General features: G+C 37.2%; 1 protein-coding gene across 3 annotated transcripts in view; it reads right to left on the bottom strand.

Moving 5' to 3' along the window:
- NRK (Nik related kinase) overlaps positions 1-24096 on the bottom strand; it is a gene marked incomplete at both ends in the record, with an annotated part of 170582 nt that overhangs the window by 8272 nt on the left and 138214 nt on the right. Inside the window, 8 exons of one of the 3 annotated variants that reach the window (XM_082865010.1) lie at positions 1458-1562; positions 12069-12227; positions 14065-14208; positions 16365-16520; positions 16966-17152; positions 20218-20554; positions 22097-22461; positions 23520-23617. In XM_082865010.1, the coding sequence (XP_082721136.1) occupies positions 1458-1562; positions 12069-12227; positions 14065-14208; positions 16365-16520; positions 16966-17152; positions 20218-20554; positions 22097-22461; positions 23520-23617 (1551 nt within the window). The remainder of the gene's footprint in view (positions 1-1457; positions 1563-12068; positions 12228-14064; positions 14209-16364; positions 16521-16965; positions 17153-20217; positions 20555-22096; positions 22462-23519; positions 23618-24096) is intronic. The other 2 variants (XM_082865011.1, XM_082865012.1) reach the window with 2 other exon arrangements.

Raw genomic sequence — 24096 nt, 5'->3', positions numbered from 1 at the left:
CATGAGGTGGGATTCAAGAACTGGAGTGAGGACTTGGACCAGGAATTGTGTATCAGGCTACACAGACTGTTGGTACTTACCTTCTTTGCTTTCCAGCTCCATACCAGGCAGCTCTGACCAATCAGCAGACACCCAAGAACAAACCCATATCCAAATACTGACAGCTGACCCAAGGCCCAATTTAGGGAGATCAGATCAGGGATGTGATTTGTGTCAGGACAGACCCAGACTATCTATATAGTAGTCTGTGCTATTTATAAAAGAACATATTTATTGTACAAATAGACATTGAGGAGTAGTCATAGATATTAACCCATCTTTATTGTATACATGTGATGTTTTGGCCTACAAAATATACCACGTAATCAGATCCTGACCTAAGATACAATAGTATTTCACGAATATGTTGTTGGGGTCTATCATGATGTATCCCTATCAGTGCTTTGTAAAAACTTGTCCAGGGACCAACCAGTTCAAAATCTCCTGGGTTGTTTGCTAAAAATATAGATTCCCAGGCTCCACTTCAGACCTACTAATTTGGCCTGGAGTTGGGTCTGAGATCTAAACTTTTAACAAATGCTCCAGATGATTCTTATGTATATCCCAGGTTAGGAGCTACTGGACTCTATGTAATATTGCCAGCTCATTAATCAGTCCTTATTACTATAGAATAAATACAAAATAGTCTTATTTATGTTGAATTCTGGAGCATTATAAAAAGATAATGAAGATAAAAATAGTCCCTAGTTTATGAGATGTGATTAAAAATTTAGTGTTTGGGACACTAAATGGTTACCTTAAGAGGCTGATCCATAGAAGTTCAATTAAACCATAATAAGGGTGGAAACAGTACTCATAATCCAAATAAGCCTAACCACCATTCCTTGTAATAGTTCTAGAGAAGAATGTGTTTAGAGATCCAGCTTGGAAGGAATATAGAGCCATCCTTTCCTCCCCACCCCCATCTACTGTAGCCCTGGTAATTAGAGCAAAGCCTTTCTCTTCCTTCATTCCTCTTCCAGGTTCATTCCTCTACCATTCCTCTACAATGGTAGAGGTTTCCCCCTTTACCATTGTCACACCTTTCCTTACCTTCCCTCTGCTCTCCACCCCCCACTAAGAGAGAACAGGGACTTTCTCAGCTTCAAGTCATTGGGGTGGCACCCAAAGCTTGTGTTTGTGGCTTTAGAAGAGAAGGTCTTCATGTTGACTACAGGAATTGGGAGTGAGGAGCTGGTGGGGAGGTCCTTTAAGGGGAGGGGTCAGGGATTTCCCTCACACTCTCCCTTGGTGTGGTGCCTGTGAATTATCTAAAAAAGGGTTAAATGATAATTATTGACATGGTATATTTAAATTACATTAATTGTAGAAGAATGGTATATATTTCTGCTACTCTATTCCAAATACTGTTCTGTTTACAATTTCTCAAAAGAAAAACCAAAGGAAAAGGAGACCACTCACTTTAATGGCAGTGCTTTCATCAAAGGACTTTGGTGCCCATGCATACAGGTGAATTGATGATTTCAAAGCAATTGCAATATATGTTGTTTCTTCATGTTGCACTACAGTGATAAAATACAAAGAAGTAACGATGCTACAGAGTTAACAAGAACACTCAAGTATTTGTGTTTGTTGTTGAAAATGTCATAATAACGATGTAAGACCATAGATCATTTATTTTAGAATAGTTATTTGGTTAAAATTTGATTCCCAAAAGAAGGTGACAAAAATACTGTATAGTTTTATGGAGTGTATGCATTAGCCTTTAAGAACACTCTAAATTGTACACTGAAAACTACAGGAGAGTTCCGGGAAGATGGCGGAAGAGTAAGACGCGGAGATCACGTTCCTCTCCACAGATACACCAGAAATACATCTACGCGTGGAACAACTCCTACGGAGCACCTACTGAACGCTGGCAGAAGACCTCAGACCTCCCAAAAGGCAAGGAACCCCCCACGTACCTGGTTAGGGCAAAAGAAAAAACTAAACAGAGACAAAAGAATAGGGACGGGTCCTGCACCAGCGGGAGAGAGCTGTGAAGGAGGAAAAGTGTCCACACACTAGGAGCCCCTTCGCGGGTGGAGACTTCGGGAGGCGGAGTGGGGGAGCTTGGGAGCCGCGGAGGAGAGCACAGCAACAGGGGTGCGGAGGGCAAAGCGGAGAGATTCCAGCGCAGAGGATCGGGCCGACCGGCACTCACCAGCCGAGAGGCTTGTCTGCTCGCCCGCCGGGGCGGGCGGGACTGGGAGCTGAGGCTCCGGCTTTTGTCGGAGCGCCGGGAGAGGACTGAGGTTGGCGGCGTGAACACAGCCTGCAGGGCGTTGGTGCGCCACGGCTGGCCGGGAGAGAGTCTGGGGAGGGGTCTGGACCTGCCGAAGAGGCAAGAGACTTTTACGTCCCTCTTTGTTTCCTGGTGCACGAGGAGGGGGGATTGGGAACGCTGCTTGGGAGAGCTCCGGAGACGGGCGCGAGCCACGGCTAAGAGTGCGGAGCCCAGAGACGGACATGGGACGCTAAGGCCGCTGCTGCCGCCGCCAGGAGGCCTGTGTGCGAGCGCAGGTCACTAGCCACACGCCCTTCCGGGGAGCCTGTGCAGCCCGCCGCTGCCGGGGTCCCGGGATCCGGGGACGGCTCCCCCGGGAGAGTGCACGGCGCGCCTCAGGCTGCAGCGTCACGCCGGCCTCTGCCGCTGCAGGCCCGCCCTGCACTCTGTGACCCTCCCTACCCCCCGGCCTGGGTGAGCCAGAGCCTCCGAATCAGCGGCTCCTTTAACCCCGTCCTGTCTGAGCAAAGAACAGACGCCCTCCGGCGACCTACACGCACAGGCGGGGCCAAATCCAAAGCTGAGCCCCTGGGAGCTGTGAGAACAAAGAAGAGAAAGGGAAATCTCTTCCAGCAGCCTCAGAAGCAGCGGATTAAAGCTCCACAATCAACTTGATATACCCTGCATCTGTGGAATACCTGAATAGACAACGAATCATCCCAAATTAAGGAGCCCTGTGGATGAAAGGCTCTTGGTGCTGCAGCCAGGACTCAGTGCTGTGCCTCTGAGGTGGGAGAGCCAACTTCAGGACACTGGTCCACAAGAGGCCTCCCAGCTGCACATAATATCAAACAGCAAAAATCTCCGAGAGATCTCCATCTCAACGCCAGCACCCAGCTTCACTCAACGACCAGCAAGCTACAGTGCTGGACATCCTATGCCAAACAACTAGCAAGACAGGAACACAACCCCACCCATTAGCAGAGAGGCTGCCCAAAATCATAATAAGTCTACAGACACCCCAAAACACACCACCAGACGTGGACCTGCCCACCAGAAAGACAAGATCCAGCCTCATACACCAGAACACAGGCACTAGTACCCTCCACCAGGAAGCCTACACAACCCACTGAACCAACCTTAGCCACTGGGGACAGACTCAAAAAACAACAGGAACTACGAACCTTCAGCCTGCAAAAAAAAAAAAAAAAAAAAAAAGGAGACCCCAAACACAGTAAGATAAGCAAAATGAAAAGACAGAAAAACACACAGCAGATGAAGGAGCAAGATAAAAACCCACCAGACCTAACAAATGAAGAGGAAATAGGCAGTCTACCTGAAAAAGAATTCAGAATAATGATAGTAAGGTTGATCCGAAATCTTGGAGATAGAATGGACAATATAATGGACAAATTGCAAGAATCAGTTAACAAGGACCTAGAAGAACTAAAGATGAAACAAGCAACGATGAACAACACAATAAATGAAATTAAAAGTACTCTAGATGGGATCAATAGCAGAATAACTGAGGCAGAAGAACGGATAAGTGACCTGGAAGATAAAATAGTGGAAATAACTACTGCAGAGCAGAATAAAGAAAAAAGAATGAAAAGAACTGAGGACAGTCTCAGAGACCTCTGGGACAACATTAAACGCACCAACATTCGAATTATAGGGGTTCCAGAAGAAGAAGAGAAAAAGAAAGGGACTGAGAAAATATTTGAAGAGATTATAGTTGAAAACTTCCCTAATATGGGAAAGGAAATAGTTAATCAAGTCCAGGAAGCACAGAGAGTCCCATACAGGATAAATCCAAGGAGAAATACGCCAAGACACATATTAATCAAACTGTCAAAAATTAAATACAAAGAAAACATATTAAAAGCAGCAAGGGAAAAACAACAAATAACACACAAGGGAATCCCCATAAGGTTAACAGCTGATCTTTCAGCAGAAACTCTGCAAGCCAGAAGGGAGTGGCAGGACATATTGAAAGTGTTGAAGGAGAAAAACCTGCAACCAAGATTACTCTACCCAGCAAGGATCTCATTCAGATTTGATGGAGAAATTAAAACCTTTACAGACAAGCAAAAGCTGAGAGAGTTCAGCACCACCAAACCAGCTCTACAACAACTGCTAAAGGAACTTCTCTAGGCAAGAAACACAAAAGAAGGAAAGGACCTACAATAACAAACCCAAAACAATGAAGAAAATGGGAATAGGAACACACATATCGATAATTACCTTAAATGTCAATGGACTAAATGCTCCCACCAAAAGACACAGATTGGCTGAATGGATACAAAAACAAGACCCATATATTTGCTGTCTACAAGAGACCCACTTCAGACCTAGAGACACATACAGACTGAAAGTAAGGGGATGGAAAAAGGTATTTCATGCAAGTGGAAACCAAAAGAAAGCTGGAGTAGCAATTCTCATATCAGACAAAATAGACTTTAAAACAAAGACTATTAGAAGAGACAAAGAAGGACACTACATAATGATCAAGGGATCAATCCAAGAGGAAGATATAACAATTGTAAATATTTATGCACCCAACATAGGTGCACCTCAATACATAAGGCAAATACTGACAACCATAAAAGGGGAAATCGACAGTAACACATTCATAGTAGGGGACTTTTAACACCCCACTTTCACCAATGGACAGATCATCCAAAATGAAAATAAATAAGGAAACACAAGCTTTAAATGATACATTAAACAAGATGGACTTAATTGATATTTATAGGACATTCCATCCAAAAACAACAGAATACACATTTTTCTCAAGTGCTCATGGAACATTCTCCAGGATAGATCATATCTTGGGTCACAAATCAAGCCTTGGTAAATTTAAGAAAATTGAAATTGTATCAAGTATCTTTTCTGACCACAACGCCATGAGACTAGATATCAATTACAGGAAAAGATCTGTAAAAAATACAAACACATGGAGGCTAAACAATACACTACTTAATAATGAAGATATCACTGAAGAAATCAAAGAGGAAATCAAAAAATACCTAGAAACAAATGACAATGGAGACACAACGACCCAAAACCTGTGGGATGCAGCAAAAGCAGTTCTAAGGGGGAAGTTTATAGCAATACAAGCCCACCTTAAGAAGCAGGAAGCATCTCGAATAAACAACCTAACCTTGCACCTCAAGCAATTAGAGAAAGAAGAACAAAAAAACCCCAAAGCTAGCAGAAGGAAAGAAATCATAAAAATCAGATCAGAAATAAATGAAAAAGAAATGAAGGAAACAATAGCAAAGATCAATAAAACTAAAAGCTGGTTCTTTGAGAAGATAAACAAAATAGATAAACCACTAGCCAGACTCATCAAGAAAAAAAGGGAGAAGACTCAAATCAATAGAATTAGAAATGAAAAAGGAGAGGTAACAACTGACACTGCAGAAATAAAAGAGATCATGAGAGATTACTACAAGCAACTCTATGCCAATAAAATGGACAATCTGGAAGAAATGGACAAATTCTTAGAAAGGCACAACCTGCCAAGACTGAATCAGGAAGAAATAGAAAATATGAACAGACCAATCACAAGCACTGAAATTGAAACTGTGATTAAAAATCTTCCAACAAAGAAAAGCCCAGGACCAGATGGCTTCACAGGCGAATTCTATCAAACATTTAGAGAAGAGCTAACACCTATCCTTCTCAAACTCTTCCAAAATATAGCAGAGGGAGGAACACTCCCAAACTCCTTCTACGAGGCCACCATCACCTTGATACCAAAACCAGACAAGGATGTCACAAAGAAAGAAAACTACAGGCCAATATCACTGATGAACATAGATGCAAAAATCCTCAACAAAATACTAGCAAACAGAATCCAACAGCACATTAAAAAGATCATACACCATGATCAAGTGGGGTTTATTCCAGGAATGCAAGGATTCTTCAATATACGCAAATCTATCAATGTGATAAACCATATTAACAAACTGAAGGAGAAAAACCATATGATCATCTCAATAGATGCAGAGAAAGCTTTTGACAAAATTCAACACCCATTTATGATAAAAACCCTGCAGAAAGTAGGCATAGAGGGAACTTTCCTCAACATAATAAAGGCCATATATGACAAGCCCACAGCAAACATCATCCTCAATGGTGAAAAACTGAAAGCATTTCCACTAAGATCAGGAACAAGACAAGGTTGCCCACTCTCACCACTCTTATTCAACATAGTTTTGGAAGTTTTAGCCACAGCAATCAGAGAAGAAAAGGAAATAAAAGGAATCCAAATCGGAAAAGAAGAAGTAAAGCTGTCACTGTTTGCAGATGACATGATCCTATACATAGAGAACCCTAAAGATGCTACCAGAAAACTACTAGAGCTAATCAATGAATTTGGTAAAGTGGCAGGATACAAAATTAATGCACAGAAATCTCTGGCATTCCTATATACTAATGATGAAAAATCTGAAAGTGAAATCAAGAAAACACTCCCATTTACCATTGCAACAAAAAGAATAAAATATCTAGGAATAAACCTACCTAAGGAGACAAAAGATCTGTATGCAGAAAATTATAAGACACTGATGAAAGAAATTAAAGATGATACAAATAGATGGAGAGATATACCATGTTCTTGGATTGGAAGAATCAACATTGTGAAAATGACTCTACTACCGAAAGCAATCTATAGATTCAATGCAATCCCTATCAAACTACCACTGGCATTTTTCACAGAACTAGAACAAAAAATTTTGCAATTTGTATGGAAACACAAAAGACCCCGAATAGCCAAAGCAATCTTGAGAACGAAAGAAGGAACTGGAGGAATCAGGCTCCCAGACTTCAGACTATACTACAAAGCTACAGTTATCAAGACGGTATGGTACTGGCACAAAAACAGAAAGATAGATCAATGGAACAGGATAGAAAGCCCAGAGATAAACCCACGCACATATGGTCACCTTATCTTTGACAAAGGAGGCAGAAATGTACAGTGGAGAAAGGACAGCCTATTCAATAAGTGGTGCTGGGAAAACTGGACAGCTACATGTAAAAGTATGAAATTAGATCACTCCCTAACACCGTACACAAAAATAAGCTCAAAATGGATTAAAGACCTAAATGTAAGGCCAGAAACTATCAAACTCTTAGAGGAAAACATAGGCAGAACACTCTATGACATAAATCACAGCAAGGTCCTTTTTGACCCACCTCCTAGAGAAATGGAAATAAAAAGAAGAGGAAACAAATGGGACCTAATGAAACTTAAAAGCTTTTGCGCAGCAAAGGAAACCATAAAGAAGACCAAAAGACAACCCTCAGAATGGGAGAAAATATTTGCAAATGAAGCAACTGACAAAGGATTGATCTCCAAAATTTATAAGCAGCTCATGCAGCTTAATAACAAAAAAACAAACAACCCAATCCAAAAATGGGCAGAAGACCTAAATAGACATTTCTCCAAAGAAGATATACAGAGTGCCAACAAACACATGAAAGAATGCTCAACATCACTAATCATGAGAGAAATGCAAATCAAAACTACAATGAGATATCATCTCACACCAGTCAGAATGGCCATCATCAAAAAATCTAGAAACAATAAATGCTGGAGAGGGTGTGGAGAAAAGGGAACCCTCTTACACTGTTGGTGGGAATGTAAATTGATACAGCCACTGTGGAGAACAGTATGGAGGTTCCTTAAAAAGCTACAAATAGAACTACCATATGACCCAGCAATCCCACTACTGGGCATATACCCTGAGAAAACCATAATTCAAAAAGAGTCATGTACCAAAATGTTCATTGCAGCTCTATTTACAATAGCCCAGAGATGGAAACAACCTAAGTGTCCATCATCGGATGAATGGATAAAGAAGATGTGGCACATATATACAATGGAATATTACTCAGCCATAAAAAGAGACGAAATTGAGCTATTTGTAATGAGGTGGATAGACCTAGAGTCTGTCATACAGAGTGAAGTAAGTCAGAAAGAGAGAGACAAATACCGTATGCTAACACATATATATGGAATTTTAAAAAAAAATGTCATGAAAAACCTAGGGGTGAAACAGGAATAAAGACACAGACTTACTAGAGAATGGACTTGAGGCTATGGGGAGGGGGAAGGGTAAACGGTGACAAAGCGATAAAGAGGCATGGACATATATACACTACCAAACGTAAGGTAGATAGCTAGTGGGAAGCAGCCGCATAGCACAGGGAGATCAGCTCGGTGCTTTGTGACCGCCTGGAGGGGTGGGATAGGGAGGGTGGGAGGGAGGGAGACGCAAGCGGGAAGAGATATGGGAATATATGTATATATATAACTGATTCATTTTGTTGTGAAGCTGAAACTAACATACCATTGTAAAGCAATTATACTCCAATAAAGATGTTAAAAAAAAAAAAAGAAAACTACAGAAAATTGCTGAAAGAAATTAAAGAAGACCTAAATAAATGGAAATACTTCCTCTGTTCATGGACAGGTAGACTTAACATTGTTAAATGAGAGATGTGATTAAAAATCATCAGCAGTCAGCAGTACTGACCTTAAGAGGTCAGTACTATCCAAAGTGATCTACAGATTCATTGCAATCTCTATTAAAGTCCCAATGCCCCCCTATGCATAGATGGAAATGCTGATTAAAATTCACTTGGAATTGGAAGAGGTTCCAAATAGCCAAAACAATCTTGAAAATGAAAAACAAAGTTGGAGGACTCACGGTTCCCAATTTCTAAACTTACTACAAGCTACAGTAATCAAAACAGTGTAGTACTGACCTAAGGACACGCATATAGATCAATGGAGTAGAATTGAAAGTCTACAAGTAAAGCCATTCATTTATGGTCAGTGGTGCCAGGACTATTCAATAGGGAAAGAATAATCTCTTCATCAAATGGTACTGCGACAACTGAATATCCAAGCACAAAAAAATGAATTGGACCTCCTACCTCAATCCATATATAAAAAATAACTTGAAATGGATCAAAGACCTAAATGTAAGAGTTAAAACTATGAAACTCTTAGAAGTAAATATAGGAATAAACCTTCATGGCAATAGAGTCTATTTGACACCGAAAGCATAAGCGACAAAAGAAAGAAACAGATAAATTGGGTTTCATTAAAATTAATACTTCTATGTATCAAAGGACACTATCAAGAAAGTGAAAAGGCAAAGTATGGAATGGGAATAAATATCTGCAAATCATATATCTGATAAAGGTTTAATGTCCAGAATATATAAAGAATACTTACAACTCAACAACAAAAAAAATAAATAAGCCAAGGAAGATATACAAATGATCAACAAACACTTGAAAAGATGCTCAACAACATTATTCATCAGGGAAGTGCAAATCAAAACTATAATGTGATGCCACGTTACACCCACTTGGATGGCTAGGATCAAAAGACTGACATTTACAGGTGTTGGTAAGAATGAAGAGAAAAATGGAGCTTTCATACTTATGGCAATGTAAAACAGTTCTGTCAGTCACTTTTAAAAATATTCTGGCAGTACTATCTAAGAGAAAAGAAAATATGCACTCCAATGTACAAAGACATGTATGAAAATGTTCATAGCAGAATTATTCCTAATAGCCAAAAAGTGGAAAAAGTGCAAACGTATAAAACAATGGATGTATAAAAAATTGGATAAACAAAAGGTGATATATATATATATACAATGCAATACTATTCAGCAATAAAAAGGAATACTGATACATGTTGAATAGGTTAAAGCATGGATGAACCTTGAAAACATTATGTTAAGTGACAGAAGCTTGTCACAAAAGACCACATAATGTATAATTCCATTTAAATAAATCATGGAAAAAAGACAAATCCACAGCAAAGAAAGTAGATCAGTAGCTACTTAGGACTATGAGGGGAATAAGGTAAGAGGAATAAAATATGGAGTGACTGCTAATGGCCATGAGGTTTCTTTTTGGAATGATGAAAATTAGATCATGGTGATGGTTACACAACTCTATAAACATACCCTAAAGCCTTTAATTGTACACTTTAATGGGGTGTATTTTATGATATGTAAATTATTTCAATAGAGCATTTTTTTATTAAAAAAGAGAAAAAATATAAAAAGTATATGCTTGCTCTTGGCTAGACCTTCTGGCTCTCTTGAAATATTTTGTCCTACTTCTAGATTTATATTTGTGCTAAAACCCCGCTTCTTTGACTGAGACACTGCTTCTATATTCGCTAGCCAGACTTCATCTGAGACTAATATATACGAATTCTCTCTCTCCTCTCCCCTCCCCTCCTCTCTCCTTCTCTTTCTCATTCTGTGTCGCTGTCTCTCTGAGTCTAGCTTTGCTTTATTTTTCTTTAAACCGTTCAGAAGTAGGTCAAAGAAGCATGATTAATAAACCCCCAAGAAGCAAAGGAATTCTTTGTTAAGCAAATAGTTCCAATAATTTTAATAAACGACAGTAACTGATGTCGGTCCATTATTTTGTTGACCTTGGAAGGCCATGAAAATACCACGCAAGTATGGCTATGTTGTTGTCCTCCTATGTAAAGGTGCTACTGTTCCACCTGTCAGTAGGACAAATGTTATTGGTTGTTATGAGAGCTGGGATGGGTTGGAATGCAGTCAGCCAGGAAAACTGGACTAAACTAGTCCATCTGTTTACCAAAAGCATAGATTTGCAAGATGATTATCTTTGTAAACTCTCTCTTATTCAACTAAAAACTCGATAAGTTAGTAAGAGGCAGTTCTGCTATATAAACTTTTGGGTTAACATCTGGGAATATCTTTCACCTCTGGCTACCACATTTATGTAATATGATTTGGAGGAAATTAGTGATACATAAAACTAGAAGAAAGTAGTATATTTAGTTGATGCCTAAGTTGTCTGGGTGCTCATTCCTACCTTTATTGGTGTTTGTGTACATATGTACACACATATGGAAACCTATCCTTGGAAAGGCTCTTTGTATGCAGAACAAAAACGGTCAGTCAGTGTAGAAATATACTGCTGCAACTCATATTATGTGATTCCAGCTATCTCTTACCTATGCCACTAGTTCTGCCTCACAGGCAATTAGTAAAGAGGAAAGAAGAAAACAAAGGCTGAGAGTAGAGGGGATTTGCTTCAGAAACAGAAAGAATTGGATAACATTACTTCCAAGTTGTTGACAGATTAGAGCAGGACTCTAAGACCTTGGATGTGTTACTCCATTTCACAGTGGATGGTTGTGAAGAGACAGGGGAAATGAAAACACAGTAATCAGATAGGAAATATTTAGCAATTATACTCATGAATATCGACAGTGGGAATGAGAGCCAGCAGATAATTGATGAATTTTCGTTTTGACTCATGGTAAAGTTTCCTGGTCAGTATTAGGAGGGATTTTCTGATTTTGAAAAATAGGAATTATTATGTGATCCTATTTTATTGCTGTTCCAAGAAAAGATAATGTCATATAAATCTCCTTGTAGGTTATTGAAGATACATCAACACCATTTATATAATTGAAGTTAGATAGAAGCAGGAAGAAATATCAGTTCATATGAACTAATTAGAGTGACTGGGAAGGGAAGAAAGGTGAGAAAGTGAACCAAACTTAACTCCAATAGCTATTTCAGTCAATCTATATTTTCTCAATAACAGCCAAGATTGTGACATAAAAGACCTGAAAGGTATCTCAGTGAAATTCACTCATTTTTGTATTTGAAGTTGCAAATTCTTTTCTTTCTCTACTTTGCCTTTCACAATAATGTTCTTCACCAAATGAAGGGAAGCAAAATTTATATAGCTATAGTAAACACGAAATGAGACTTACAGACACTGAAGTGTTCACAGCCTGTCAACTTATCAATAGCTTTGCAGGCTTCCTCTGTCTTGAGCATTTCCTCTTGTCTTCTTTTACTTTCTGGATCATCATTCAAAATCTTGTTTCTCAGCCAGGTCAAATGATACACCCGAAGTCTGTTCTTATGGCCTAATAAGAAAAGATACAATGTTTCAATTCAGTCTATTTTTTTTATATATTAGAAGAACAAAAATGGTAAAGGTATTTTTGTCTTTTTAACCAAATGTTTTCATTAAAGTAAAAATGCACTTTAAAAAATCTATGCTGCATCAGAGTCTTCCCTTTAGAGTTTGGAAATGTGATAGCAAAGTCTCTCAGTCTCTCACTTCCAAGAGATAGCTGAAGTATCTACCAGCTACCTATGTAGAAGCAAATGTAAAATACTTCTTTGGGACAGGTTAAGACTGCCACTGTGCAGGCAACAGAATCACCATCCATTCATTTGTACCTTAGCTTCTTATCTAAGTCATGACCTTTCTGGGATTCAGAGACCCAGAAGCTATCTCTGGTAGTGTGTATATATGAGAAGGGTGTCTTATGTATTGCTTGTTAGGCATTCTGGGCCAGTGAGATGGGTCTTTGTACTCTTTCATTCCAGTATACTTACGAAGTAAGTCCCATCAAATTTCTACAATTCCTTCAGAAAAACAAGCCATTAAAATTACACATTTCTTTTCATATATAGTGACTTTACATCCATTTTTAGGGTTTATGACTGTAAGATTCCTGGGCCCAACAATAAGATTCTCATTTATGTAATTAATCTTAAATATATTTTTATACAACATTTTTGAGCAGTGTTAGAATTCAAGCATCTATAGCTATTGCCATTCTATTCTCAAATGGTAAAATAAAATTGAAATCCAAACTATTAGATATCTTTCTATACTGACATTCTCAGTACTATTTGATGCAAAAATAATCCACATTTAAGAGAAACTTAAGAATTAAAAAGAGAACATTTGGGTTAGAGAAAGCTGGATAAAACGTAAAGAAATCTGTTATCCAGATGTGCAGTCTGTAAGCCACCCAGATGTTTTCAAAAACTAAATGTTGCTTCTGTGTGCCTCAAGCAATTAAAAATGAATGACCAAAAAATCATGACACTTTAGTATATCTGTAGAGGATTTCTCTAACCAAAACTTAAAGCAAAGTTAATCATATTTAGGACTATACATAATCATTAATTAATGTGCAATATCGTTATTAGGTACAGACAGGAAGTATATAAACACATAAAATTACTGTGATTAGCATAATTTTATTCTACAGTCGAACCATTTAAAAAATTTTTCCTAATCTTTCAACAGTCATTTTTTTGCCTAAAGTCAGCATTAATGTTAGTGCTTTCCTGATACCAAGTACTGTTTAGTAATCACAATAATTATTAACATCCATATACTTGGTCTTTCATATTTCAAGGTTCAGGATCTGACTGACCAAAACTAAGAAGTTCAACTACTATGTGGGAAGAATGGAGAGATCTTAGGGGATCCATTCTTGTTACTAGTCCTATCTGTAGGCCCTTATTATACAGCTGTGGCAGAGACAACAGAGTCTCATTTTTATCCAATTATTGTCCTTTTTGTTCTTTGTTGCTTCTAACACAAGAAAGGTATATAGTGGTGGTTAGTGTGGTCGTGTGTGCATGGGTGGGTGAAGCTGTGAGTTGTGAAGATGTAGGTGGCTACTCAGAAAAGACGTGAAAGGATGCAAATGGCATGGTTTTTCTTGTCACTGACCTTGGACAGGTACATTGCAATCAAATATCCAGACACCAAAGGAGAGTCAGAAGTTTAAATTGTAAATAGGTAAGAAAATACAAGTAGGAAAGCCTGGTGTCCCAATTAAAGTGTATATTTATAGTGCTTTCCTATGAATACTTTCACTTGAGAGAGTCTTTAGCCCAGTTTGAAACCTAATTTATCTGCATAATTACTCAGTTAATTTTAGTTCTTAAACAAACCGGAGATGGTAATCAGCAAATTGAGTGGCTCTACAACTTGAATTTGACGGAATGGTCTTCGCTTTATAAGTTTAGTAATGTCTGCCTTTCCGCTTCTGTCCATCAGATACAGATTTGATCGAGTTCCCAACAGCAAATTCACTCCTGTTCGTATATGAAAAGAAAAGTGCTATATTAGCTCAGATTACATTTTTATAATTGAATTTATACTAGTATTTTTGCTACTCCAGTGTGCTGATCTATGTAAAGGTGACGTTTATCATCTTAGGCTAATGTTAACTTCATTCTGTGTAAAAATGAACTCTCTGCCAACAGAACAAATTTATTTTCATTAAAATATTGAAGATAATACCCTCTGGCAATATTCTACTGGCTGGTGTCTTGTTTGCCATCACACAAATAGAACTTTATGTATATCTCAGCACCTTTCAGTAGTGTCCCAAACTTTATAAAAATCAATCAACCTTTTTGAAAGTTACCATTAAATATAAAATATGCCTAGTATATATCAAGCCTTCAATTCAGTTGATTTCTCATTGCTAATTGTAACATGGTTTTAATGCTTTTAGAATAATTGCATGTAAATTGTTTCTAAATTGAGTGATTCTGTGTTCACACATATATTAAAAAAACTTATATTGCTAAATGCCTATAAAATTAGTTTCTACTTTCATGTATTTACACTCCTACACTCTGTTATTTGTGTGCTGGCTTTATTCATTCTAATAGAAGCACTGTTTATAGACTGAATGAGAAGACTAAAATAGCAGATTGAAGTAAAGTTAGAATATACTTCAAATGGGGGTCAGTCTCAAGATGGTGGAGTAGAAAGACCCTGAACACACCTCTTTCCATGGGCATACAAAAATTACAACTATTTACGGAGCAACTGTGTATCAGAATGACCTGAAGACTAGCAGAAAAGATTTTCCACAACTAAAGACATAAAGAAGGAGCCACAACAAGATGGAAAGGAGTGTCAGAGATGTGGTTTAGTAAAGACCCACACCCCAGGGTCGATGACTCATAAACAAAAGGGATATCATAACCACAGAGGTTCTACTCAAGGAGCAAGGGGTCTGAAACCCACATTGGGTTCCCCAGCCTGGGGGTCTGGCACTGGGAAAATGAGTTCCTAGAACATCTGCCTTTGAAAATCAAGTGGGGCTTATGTTCAGGGGAGCTGGAGGGCTATAGGAAAAGGAAATTTCATTCTTACAGGGCATGCACAAAATCTCACATGCTCCAAGTGGCATGACGCAGGGCAGATGCAATAGTGTGAAAGATGCCTGGGTCAGAACCACTTGTTATTCTTAGAGAATCCCCCTGGAGAGGCATGAGGCAGCTGGGACCCCCCTGAGGACTGACACTGGCAGCAGCCATTTTGGGGATCTCGGTCTACCACATTGACACATATTATAATCTTTTATTTTTCAAAATAAAACCACAAATGATAAAAATGAGTTACTAGACATTAAGTTCATCTCTGGGTAGTTGCCTGACTGGAATGATAATGAAGTAAACTTTGCTTTCTTGTTATCCGATACATTTTATTAGTAGAACTTTGAGGATGGCTTATTTTTTCCAAATTGTTTAATCCACATAACTATAATGTTTGCTACACTGCTCTATTTTTAATTTAAAATTCTGTCTCCTGTTCAATCATACATTAAGCAAAATCTATGAAACTGAAGGTAGGATGTTGGCATTTATTTGGGATTTTTCCCTTCCTTGCATTCATTTATTCTGTTTCATTTATGATTCAGACCCGCTTGAGGTAAAATATTGTCTCAGCATTACCAATGTGGTTACAATTCTTCTGGAACAAAAGGTTGAAAAAGTCTATCAAAGTTAAGATATTACACAAGGAACTTTCTCTACAAATCCTCAAGATATTTTAAAAACAAGAACCTGAAGAAATTTCTTGTAATATCTCATTAGGTATTATATGTTGCATTCTGCCCAAATTAAAAATGCTAAGCTTGAATTTTCAAATAATCATAACCTAGTCCAATTTTATATTTTAGCCAAGTTAATTTGGGCCGTAAAGAAAAACAGAATAAAAAGGGTAGGAAGTAATTCAAACAGCAAACTGCATTGAGTAAAAATAAATCAGCAAATAAATAAATAAGCAAGTTAACTACTGTGTGTGTATATGTATGTGTATATATGTATATACTTGGAAATGGTTTTTCAATAGCAAACACATGTTTACATCTATGATTTTTCACAAGTTTGCTATATAGATAAAAATATATTCTTTAAAGTATAACAACTCAGTTTTAAGAAACAAAACTCACCCCACAAAGAACCACAGCAGATCTCAGAAGTGAATTCCTTTTCATACATGTGGATTAGTGGTTTTTTACATTCAGGAGAGACATAGAGTGGGTTAACATTGACTTCAGAGGGTTGCTTAGATGATTTCTCAGGTACTTCCACTAATCCAGCATATACTGTGAAGAGAAGATATTGAGAGAACTTACACCATATGCGCTTGAGTGTTTCCACAAATGAGACATAGCTTAGAAATATTCCTTTTCCTTTACTGTATTTTATTTTTTTATTGGAGCTATAATTTCTATAAATCCTAAACCATCAGTTAACACAAATCAAGATGGTCAGAATACATTTCTGAATATGAATATACTTCAAGTTACTGTGATTAAATTGCAAGTAAAATCCAGAAGAGGGACCCAATTTCTCAATTGTAGTTCAAATTTAGGTGCCATAAAGACTAAGTGAAGAGTAGATTTAAAAATATATATACATCCATCTGAATTTATGTCAAATGAGTATCAGAATGATTTGATTCTTTTCTGATAATGAACCAGTGGTCAAACACTGTATTTAATATGTGAACAGACTGCAGCATTCGGAGATTATATTAAATACACTTACAGATGGTACTGGCAAAGTCAGCATTTGCAGCCCCTTCAGAACCTTTGGAAGGAGATGAGTGGCTGGCAGAAAAACCTGATTCTGTTGATACTTCTGATATGTCCATAGTGTCATTCTCATCACCAGGTGCTGCAGGTGCAGCGCCTGAGGCAACGGCATTTGAGGCTTCACTTCTACCACCTAACTCCTAAAAGATGATTAAAAATTTATTTTGACTTTATTAGGAAATTAACAGTGAGAGAAATATGATATGCCTAGCGGTTATTTGAAAAAGAGAATACAAAATTTGTAACATCTTATAATTCTTTATCCTTATAAAATCCACATTTATCAGTAGAACTCAACAATGTTATCAAAAAAGAAATAGGGCTTCCCTGGTGGCGCAGTGGTTGAGAGTCCGCCTGCCGATGCAGGGGACACGGGTTCATGCCCCGGTCTGGGAAGATCCCACATGCTGCGGAGCAGCTGGGCCCGTGAGCCATGGCCGCTGAGCCTGCACGTCCAGAGCCTGTGCTCCGCAACGGGAGAGGCCACAATAGTGAAAGGCCCACGTACCAAAAAAAAAAAACCCAAAACTAACTAACCTATATTGAGACAACTGATGCCAAAGTAGAAATTCAAGGAGCATGAACTCCTTAGCTGTATAATTTACGGACCTAAAATTTGTGGAGTTTTTACTATGCATTAGATACCCTGCTAGGCATCTTATTTACATATTGTTGTGAATCCTTGCAACAACCCAAAAAGTAAGATCATCTCCATTTTACTTACAAGGAAACTAAAGCTTAGCGAAGTTATATAATTTATTCAAGGTCATAGAGATAATTAAGAGGATCAGTTTGAAGCCAAAGTCTGTTTGATTCCAAAGCTTACATTCAGCTATGCTATGGTAGATTCAATTCCATTTTGTCAAATGACAAAGCTAATGATGGAAAATCAACTAACACAAATTCAAGAGTGTGAACATGCTTCAGTGAAAATTTAGCCAGATTCCATTAATTTACAGAGAAGAAATTCAAGGATAAAAGTCACAAAATGTGACAGAATTTATGTGAGATGCCATATCTTGTGGAAAAACATACCAACAGGTTTTGGTAAGCCTGTTTGCTGATAAGCATTTCTTTGTTTCTAAACAGTGATTGAGACAGCTGTGCTGCCCTGTCAAAGACTTGTTTTTATGACCTTTCCTGCCACAAAAGTGTTGCCGCATAGCAATGGGAGATCAGCTCGGTGCTTTGTGACCACCTAGAGGGGTGGGATAGGGAGGGTGGGAGGGAGGGAGACGCAAGAGGGAAGAGATATGGGAACATATGTATATATATAACTGATTCACTTTGTTATAAAGCAGAAACTAACACACCATTGTAAAGCAATTATACTCCAATAAAGATGTTAAATTAAAAAAATAAAAGATTATCTCATCCTAAAAAAAATTAAAATAAAAAGATCCATTTACTCTGTAAACGTCAAAAACATTTCTTAAGATAACTGGAGATAACCAGGGGTGCTATGAAAACTGTGCTGGGACATCCTTTTTTAATGTTTTTAATTAAGATAAGTAGGTAGGCAGTTAGGTAGGTAGGTAGTAGGTAGGTAGGATGGATGGATGGATGGAAAGATAGCTAGATAGACAGATAGATAGATAGGTAGATAGATAGATAGACAGATAGAGAGGCAGACATAGATACTTTCCCGCTGATGTTGCTTTCCCATTGGAAACCATCTAGGGAGTTTCCTCCTTCCTTGTTTTCTTTGTTTCCTTCCTTCATTGATTTCTTCCGTAATTACTGTATGCCTGCCATAGACGAAGCCCTAGGTTGGACCCTGGGATTGTGTGAGTAGGTAAAGAAAAGTAATCAAGGATGGATTAAAAATAGTTCCTGCCTTTTAAGAGTTTACAATCTATCGTGACAGAAGAGCAAGTAAACAAATAAATAAATTACAAAGTCATAAGTACTAAAATAAAACGATGGGCAAAATGCTTGCAAGTGCAGATGAAGGGGTGTGTAATTCTGCCTTGGGAAGTCAAAGATGATATATGAGTTGGATCATGAAGGATGACTAGTTCACAAGCAGAGAAGAGGTAAGGGGAAGCCTTATAGACAAAAGGAAGTGCTTGAACATGGTCACTAATTCATGAAAGAGCATGGCATCTTCTAAGCTAGTTATGATAGGACAATAGGCTGGGAAAATAAATTGGCATGATTTTTCCTTTGTCTGGAATCTCATCTCTGTTTTCAGATATCCAATACTCCCCATTTGTCAAGAATTAGTTCAAAACCCACGTGTTCCAGGAAATCTCTGTGATAATTCCTATTTATCTAGCATATGTGAAGCTACTTGAGTATTTTAAAACATATCTATAAAGTCTGTAAATATTTTGTGAATGACAAAATAATTGTCTAAACACAGCACACTACTTCTGTTTTAAATTGTATGTGTTAACACTTCCTCAAATAGTTAAAATAGAAGATAACAATTCCACTCCTAGGTATATAGCTCAAAGAATTAAAAAGAGAGACTCCAACAACTGATATTTGTATACCAATGTTCACAGCAGCCAAAGGTGAAAACGACCCAAGTGTCTATCAACATATGAATGGATAAACAAAATGTGATATATTCATACTACAGAATCTTATTCAGCCTTAAAAAGGAAGGAAATTCTGATACATGCTACAAAATGGATGAACCTTGAAAATATTATGCTAAGTGAAATACAGACACAAAAGGACAAATATTGTATGATTCTGCCTATATAAGGTACCTACACAGAAAGTAGAATAGAGGTTATTAGGGACTGGGGGGAGGGATAATGGGGAGTAAATTGTTTGTTTGAGATGATAAAAAATTTCCAGAAATGAATAGTAGTAATTGTTGTAAAACATTGTGAATGTACTTAATTCCACTGAACTGTACACTTAAAAAATGGTTAAAACATAAAATTTTATGTTATGTGTATTTTATCACAATAAAACCTCCCAGAAAAATGTATGTGTTAAGAGACACTATCCCAAGCATGTGATCTGAGTAATAAAGGTAAACAAATAAGATATTTTTGTCCCTGGAAGAAAATAGGAACCATCCAAATTAGAAGAAATAAAGATCTATCTACAGCTATAATTAAAAGTCTTTAAGGCTTTGGGATAGAAGTTTAAAATATATTTGTAATGGCTGGAAATATGACATATCACATGAAGAAATGCATTCACAAGGAGAAGAGTTCATTCTCCTTTTCAAATGGCGCATTACCTCTGGTTTATGTTCAAATTCCTGGGATGCTGGTCTCTCCAATACTGGATCATGTATCTCTGAGCAATTTTCTTCTCCATTGAGTTCAAGGGCTTCACTCTCTTCATTGGTTCCACTGATTCCCTCATTTCCATTACTCTCTTTGCCTCTTCTTCCACTGCCTGTATTGGCTCTGTGTCCTTCATGGTCTCCAATGGCTTCACTGCCCCTAATGGCTGTACTTCCTCCGTGGCTTCTACTAGCTCTCTGGCTTCCATTGCTGCTGAAAGTTCCTTCCCCTCCATCACTTCCATCTTTACCATCTTGCTTGTAACTTCCACCTCTGCCACAGCTTGGTCTGATAACAAGATCCAATTAATGATAGAAAACCACCCAACAAAAACATATTTGAAAGTCAACAAATGAAACAAAATTAGTATGCCTTACACATATGTACTATCTCCAGGCATGTTTTTGTTCTATGTGAACACTACTGGTATGATATAGATATGAAAAATGTCCCTATGTCTTGTCAGTCTTAAATATTAAATTAACACCATAGCCACTGTCAATTCCCTGGCTGCATTTGGATGGCAGATGGAAGAGAACTTGCATCCTTTATTAGGAACATGTGTTAGGTTAGTAGCAATAATATGTTTTATTTTCTTAAACCATAGACTACTTCATGCATTAGCAACTTCACAGCCACATGAATGATCAAGCCCATATTTTTGGTTCAACCACAACATATTTAAATAATTCTTATAATATATGTAATTTATGTTAATTTAAACATGTGCCTTTATTTTCTAACATGTGTATTGTCTGCTTTGCAACAGATTTCCATTGATTGTTCTACTATTATCATCAGGAAGTTCAGTAATATAGATCTCATTAAGTTAAGATAGTCACTTAATTATTTGCTAAGAACACCAAGCTTAGCAAAATGTCTCAATGATCTTTTGCATAAGGGACAACATAAATATGTACCTATGATAATTCTAAAAGCAAATGAATTTAAGAACGGAATTCCTGGTAGTTTTTTAGTTGGCAAAAAAGAAAAGATGTTGAATGAATTGTAGTCTGTTCTGTCATGTATATCCCCAGTAACATTTGAAAATTAAAATAAAATATGGATTTCAATATTATAAAGCAAACAATTCTCCCACTGTTAATTACTTTTCTAAAAATATACTATATTAATGAATCACCTTTGAGAGCAGTTTAAATACAAACCATAAGCACATGTAAATAAGAACACACTGGCTGCTTATAGAGCAGGAACAAGTAACTATATATATATATATAGCATACTGGTGGTATGCCAAAAACACTACTTCACTAAATATTACCTCTTTGAGCAGCTACTCTATAAGAAGATAAAATTGAACAAGCACTGAATTTAGTTACAGCAGTCTTCAGAATCCCAAGGATAATGCTATGTTAGTAAGTTGGAGCTTAAAACTATCAAGTGAGTATCATGTTTGCACTTCATTTTTCTCAGCAAATTTAGAGATTTTGTTCACAAACATCAGGGCTTCAACTTACAATTATTAATAGGCACACTACTTAATTTGTCAGCCCATTTCTCACACTCATTGTGTTTTACAGGGTAGAATGATTCAGTAGCATTAATTTTAACAGAAACACCCAGACAGGTCCAGTTATAAAGAACTTAATAAATAGTTGAATGCTAATAAAATATAGTATTACAAGAAATGCAAAATTAAGTGTTTTGCATTAAAATAATTTAAAATCTATTGTTGAAAATCAACCATTTACCAACATGCAAGTGCAATTCATTCATCCTCTTGGTAATAAATTTTAAAAGTAAACCAAAGATGCAAATAGTTTTGAAATGATAAAATATGGATAATGCAAGTAATCCAGAAAAACCAACCTTGGCCAACTAGGAGCATCATCACAACTATTGCCTTTGTCATCAACAACCTCATCATTGTCATCATCATCTTGGTCTTCACCAGCATCATTAGCCTGATCAACCTGGTTATCCAACTCATCACAGCCATTGTCATGGTCATAAGTATCTTCATAAGCATCATTAGAATCATCATCATCACCATCAGTATCAGCACCAGCATCATAGAGTTCAACATAATCACCATCCTCTTCAGGTGGCTGAATGACAGGTGCAGGAGTTAACCAATCATTCCGGAAGATTTCAGAGAGTGCATTATAGCCTACCCATTCATTTGTCAAGTAAACGGGGGGTGATATTTTTCCTACTTTAAATCCATCTGGAACCTGTGTGCACAAGAAAGGTTAATGTAGTCTCTAGTAGCCTTTCATTTTCTTCTAGATTGGAAAGCTTCCAGGCTGATAATATTTTAAATGTATTTTCAATTGAAATGAAGATGTTCACTCACTATATAGAGCCAACATTTTTGTGAGGATGAGCTGCCAAAACCCAAACCTCAGGCTATGATCATTAATGGCCTTTCTGGATCACACAGGGCAAAATTTACTCACTTTGTTTTATATTAGTCCTACTTATCTGCTGAGAACTAGACATTTGGTTTTGGTGCTGGAGAAGAGAACAGATGATTTAACATTCTAGAGAAGACTGCCACTTTTTTCCTTTTGCTTTATCCTTTGATATTGGGATTAGCTCTTAAAATTGATATGTTAATTTCCCAGCTCTAGTTTTATACAACATAGGTTGTATTAAAGTAATGTAAACACTTCTAAGAAGTAAATTCATATAAATTCACCTTTAAGTATAGTATGTGTCCTATAAGCAACCTCTGAGCAATCTGAAAGGGGTGTATGTGTAGTAGGGTAGAGGTAATTACAAAAGTAAAACAGAATGATCTGAAAGCAAACTGCAAAAATAAGTAGAAGGCCTTTTTATTTATGAAATTGGAAGGCATTTTATTGTTTGCTAAATGTTTTATCTTTATGCATTGCCTCATCATCCACGAAATATTAGACAAAAACTGAGCATCTAAACCTTACTCCTTAATTTGAGATTAGCTTCTGCAAATAGCTTTTTATCACTCCTCTCCCGAATATGTTATGACACAAGAATGTGAAAGTAAAATATTTTATGATAGATTAAATGTTTTTATATTTTACATTACAAAACATTTTACATTAAATGTTTTTACATCGATTAAATTTAATTTCTAGATTTCATATTCTGCATACTGACATACCAATAGAAATATATATTTGAAAGATTAATTTAAAAACTGAACACTTTAGCCTTTCCCTCGAATGAAGCTGAAAATATGTAAGTTAAAAGAAATTGAAATTTAAAAAGAACAGATATAAATGCTTTAAGAGTTAAGATGGAAACCTACATGGATGTCAACCAGCAACCTCTGATCAATAGTAGAATAAGGTGGTGATGACTGGGACCTCCTCCTGGTCACAGGGCTCTCTTCCTCAGAAGAAGATTCTGTGGAATGCCAAAAAGACATTAGTAACAGTTGTGATCACAGCCATGGACTTCATTTTTATAGTGTACCTGTTCAATCCCTTGGTATTTTTCTTGTAGTCTCTTTCCATTCTGGAGATATCACTTGGTAAATTCTTATGGGGCTAAGATCCTATGTTCTGTTTTCACAGACAGTGACAGGCTCAAGGTTTGTTCTGTTAGACCTGCATGGCTTTTTTTTTTCAGTATTAAGTGTACACTTGCTAGGTATTTCTCTCTATCTGTGTAACAAGGTACATAATAAGACTGGTATACAGATAGTCCCATGGAAAAAAGAGAATGTATCAAGAAAAGGAAGGGCTGGGTGGTATTTCTGGCCTCCCATACTAACCAGTAGAAAAAGAGCCCAACAGTATACTAGAAGATGATGGATTAGACAAAACTTTCAAGAGGAGAGTTGACTCTTGAATCTTAATCCCCCAATTTCTACTCAATGATAT

Source organism: Leucopleurus acutus (assembly GCF_964270905.1).
Source record: "Leucopleurus acutus genome assembly, chromosome: X".
In the NCBI taxonomy this organism is placed as follows: domain Eukaryota; kingdom Metazoa; phylum Chordata; class Mammalia; order Artiodactyla; family Delphinidae; genus Leucopleurus; species Leucopleurus acutus.
The sequence above is the reverse complement of the archived record's forward strand: the minus strand, read 5'-3'. Positions and strand labels throughout refer to the sequence as shown.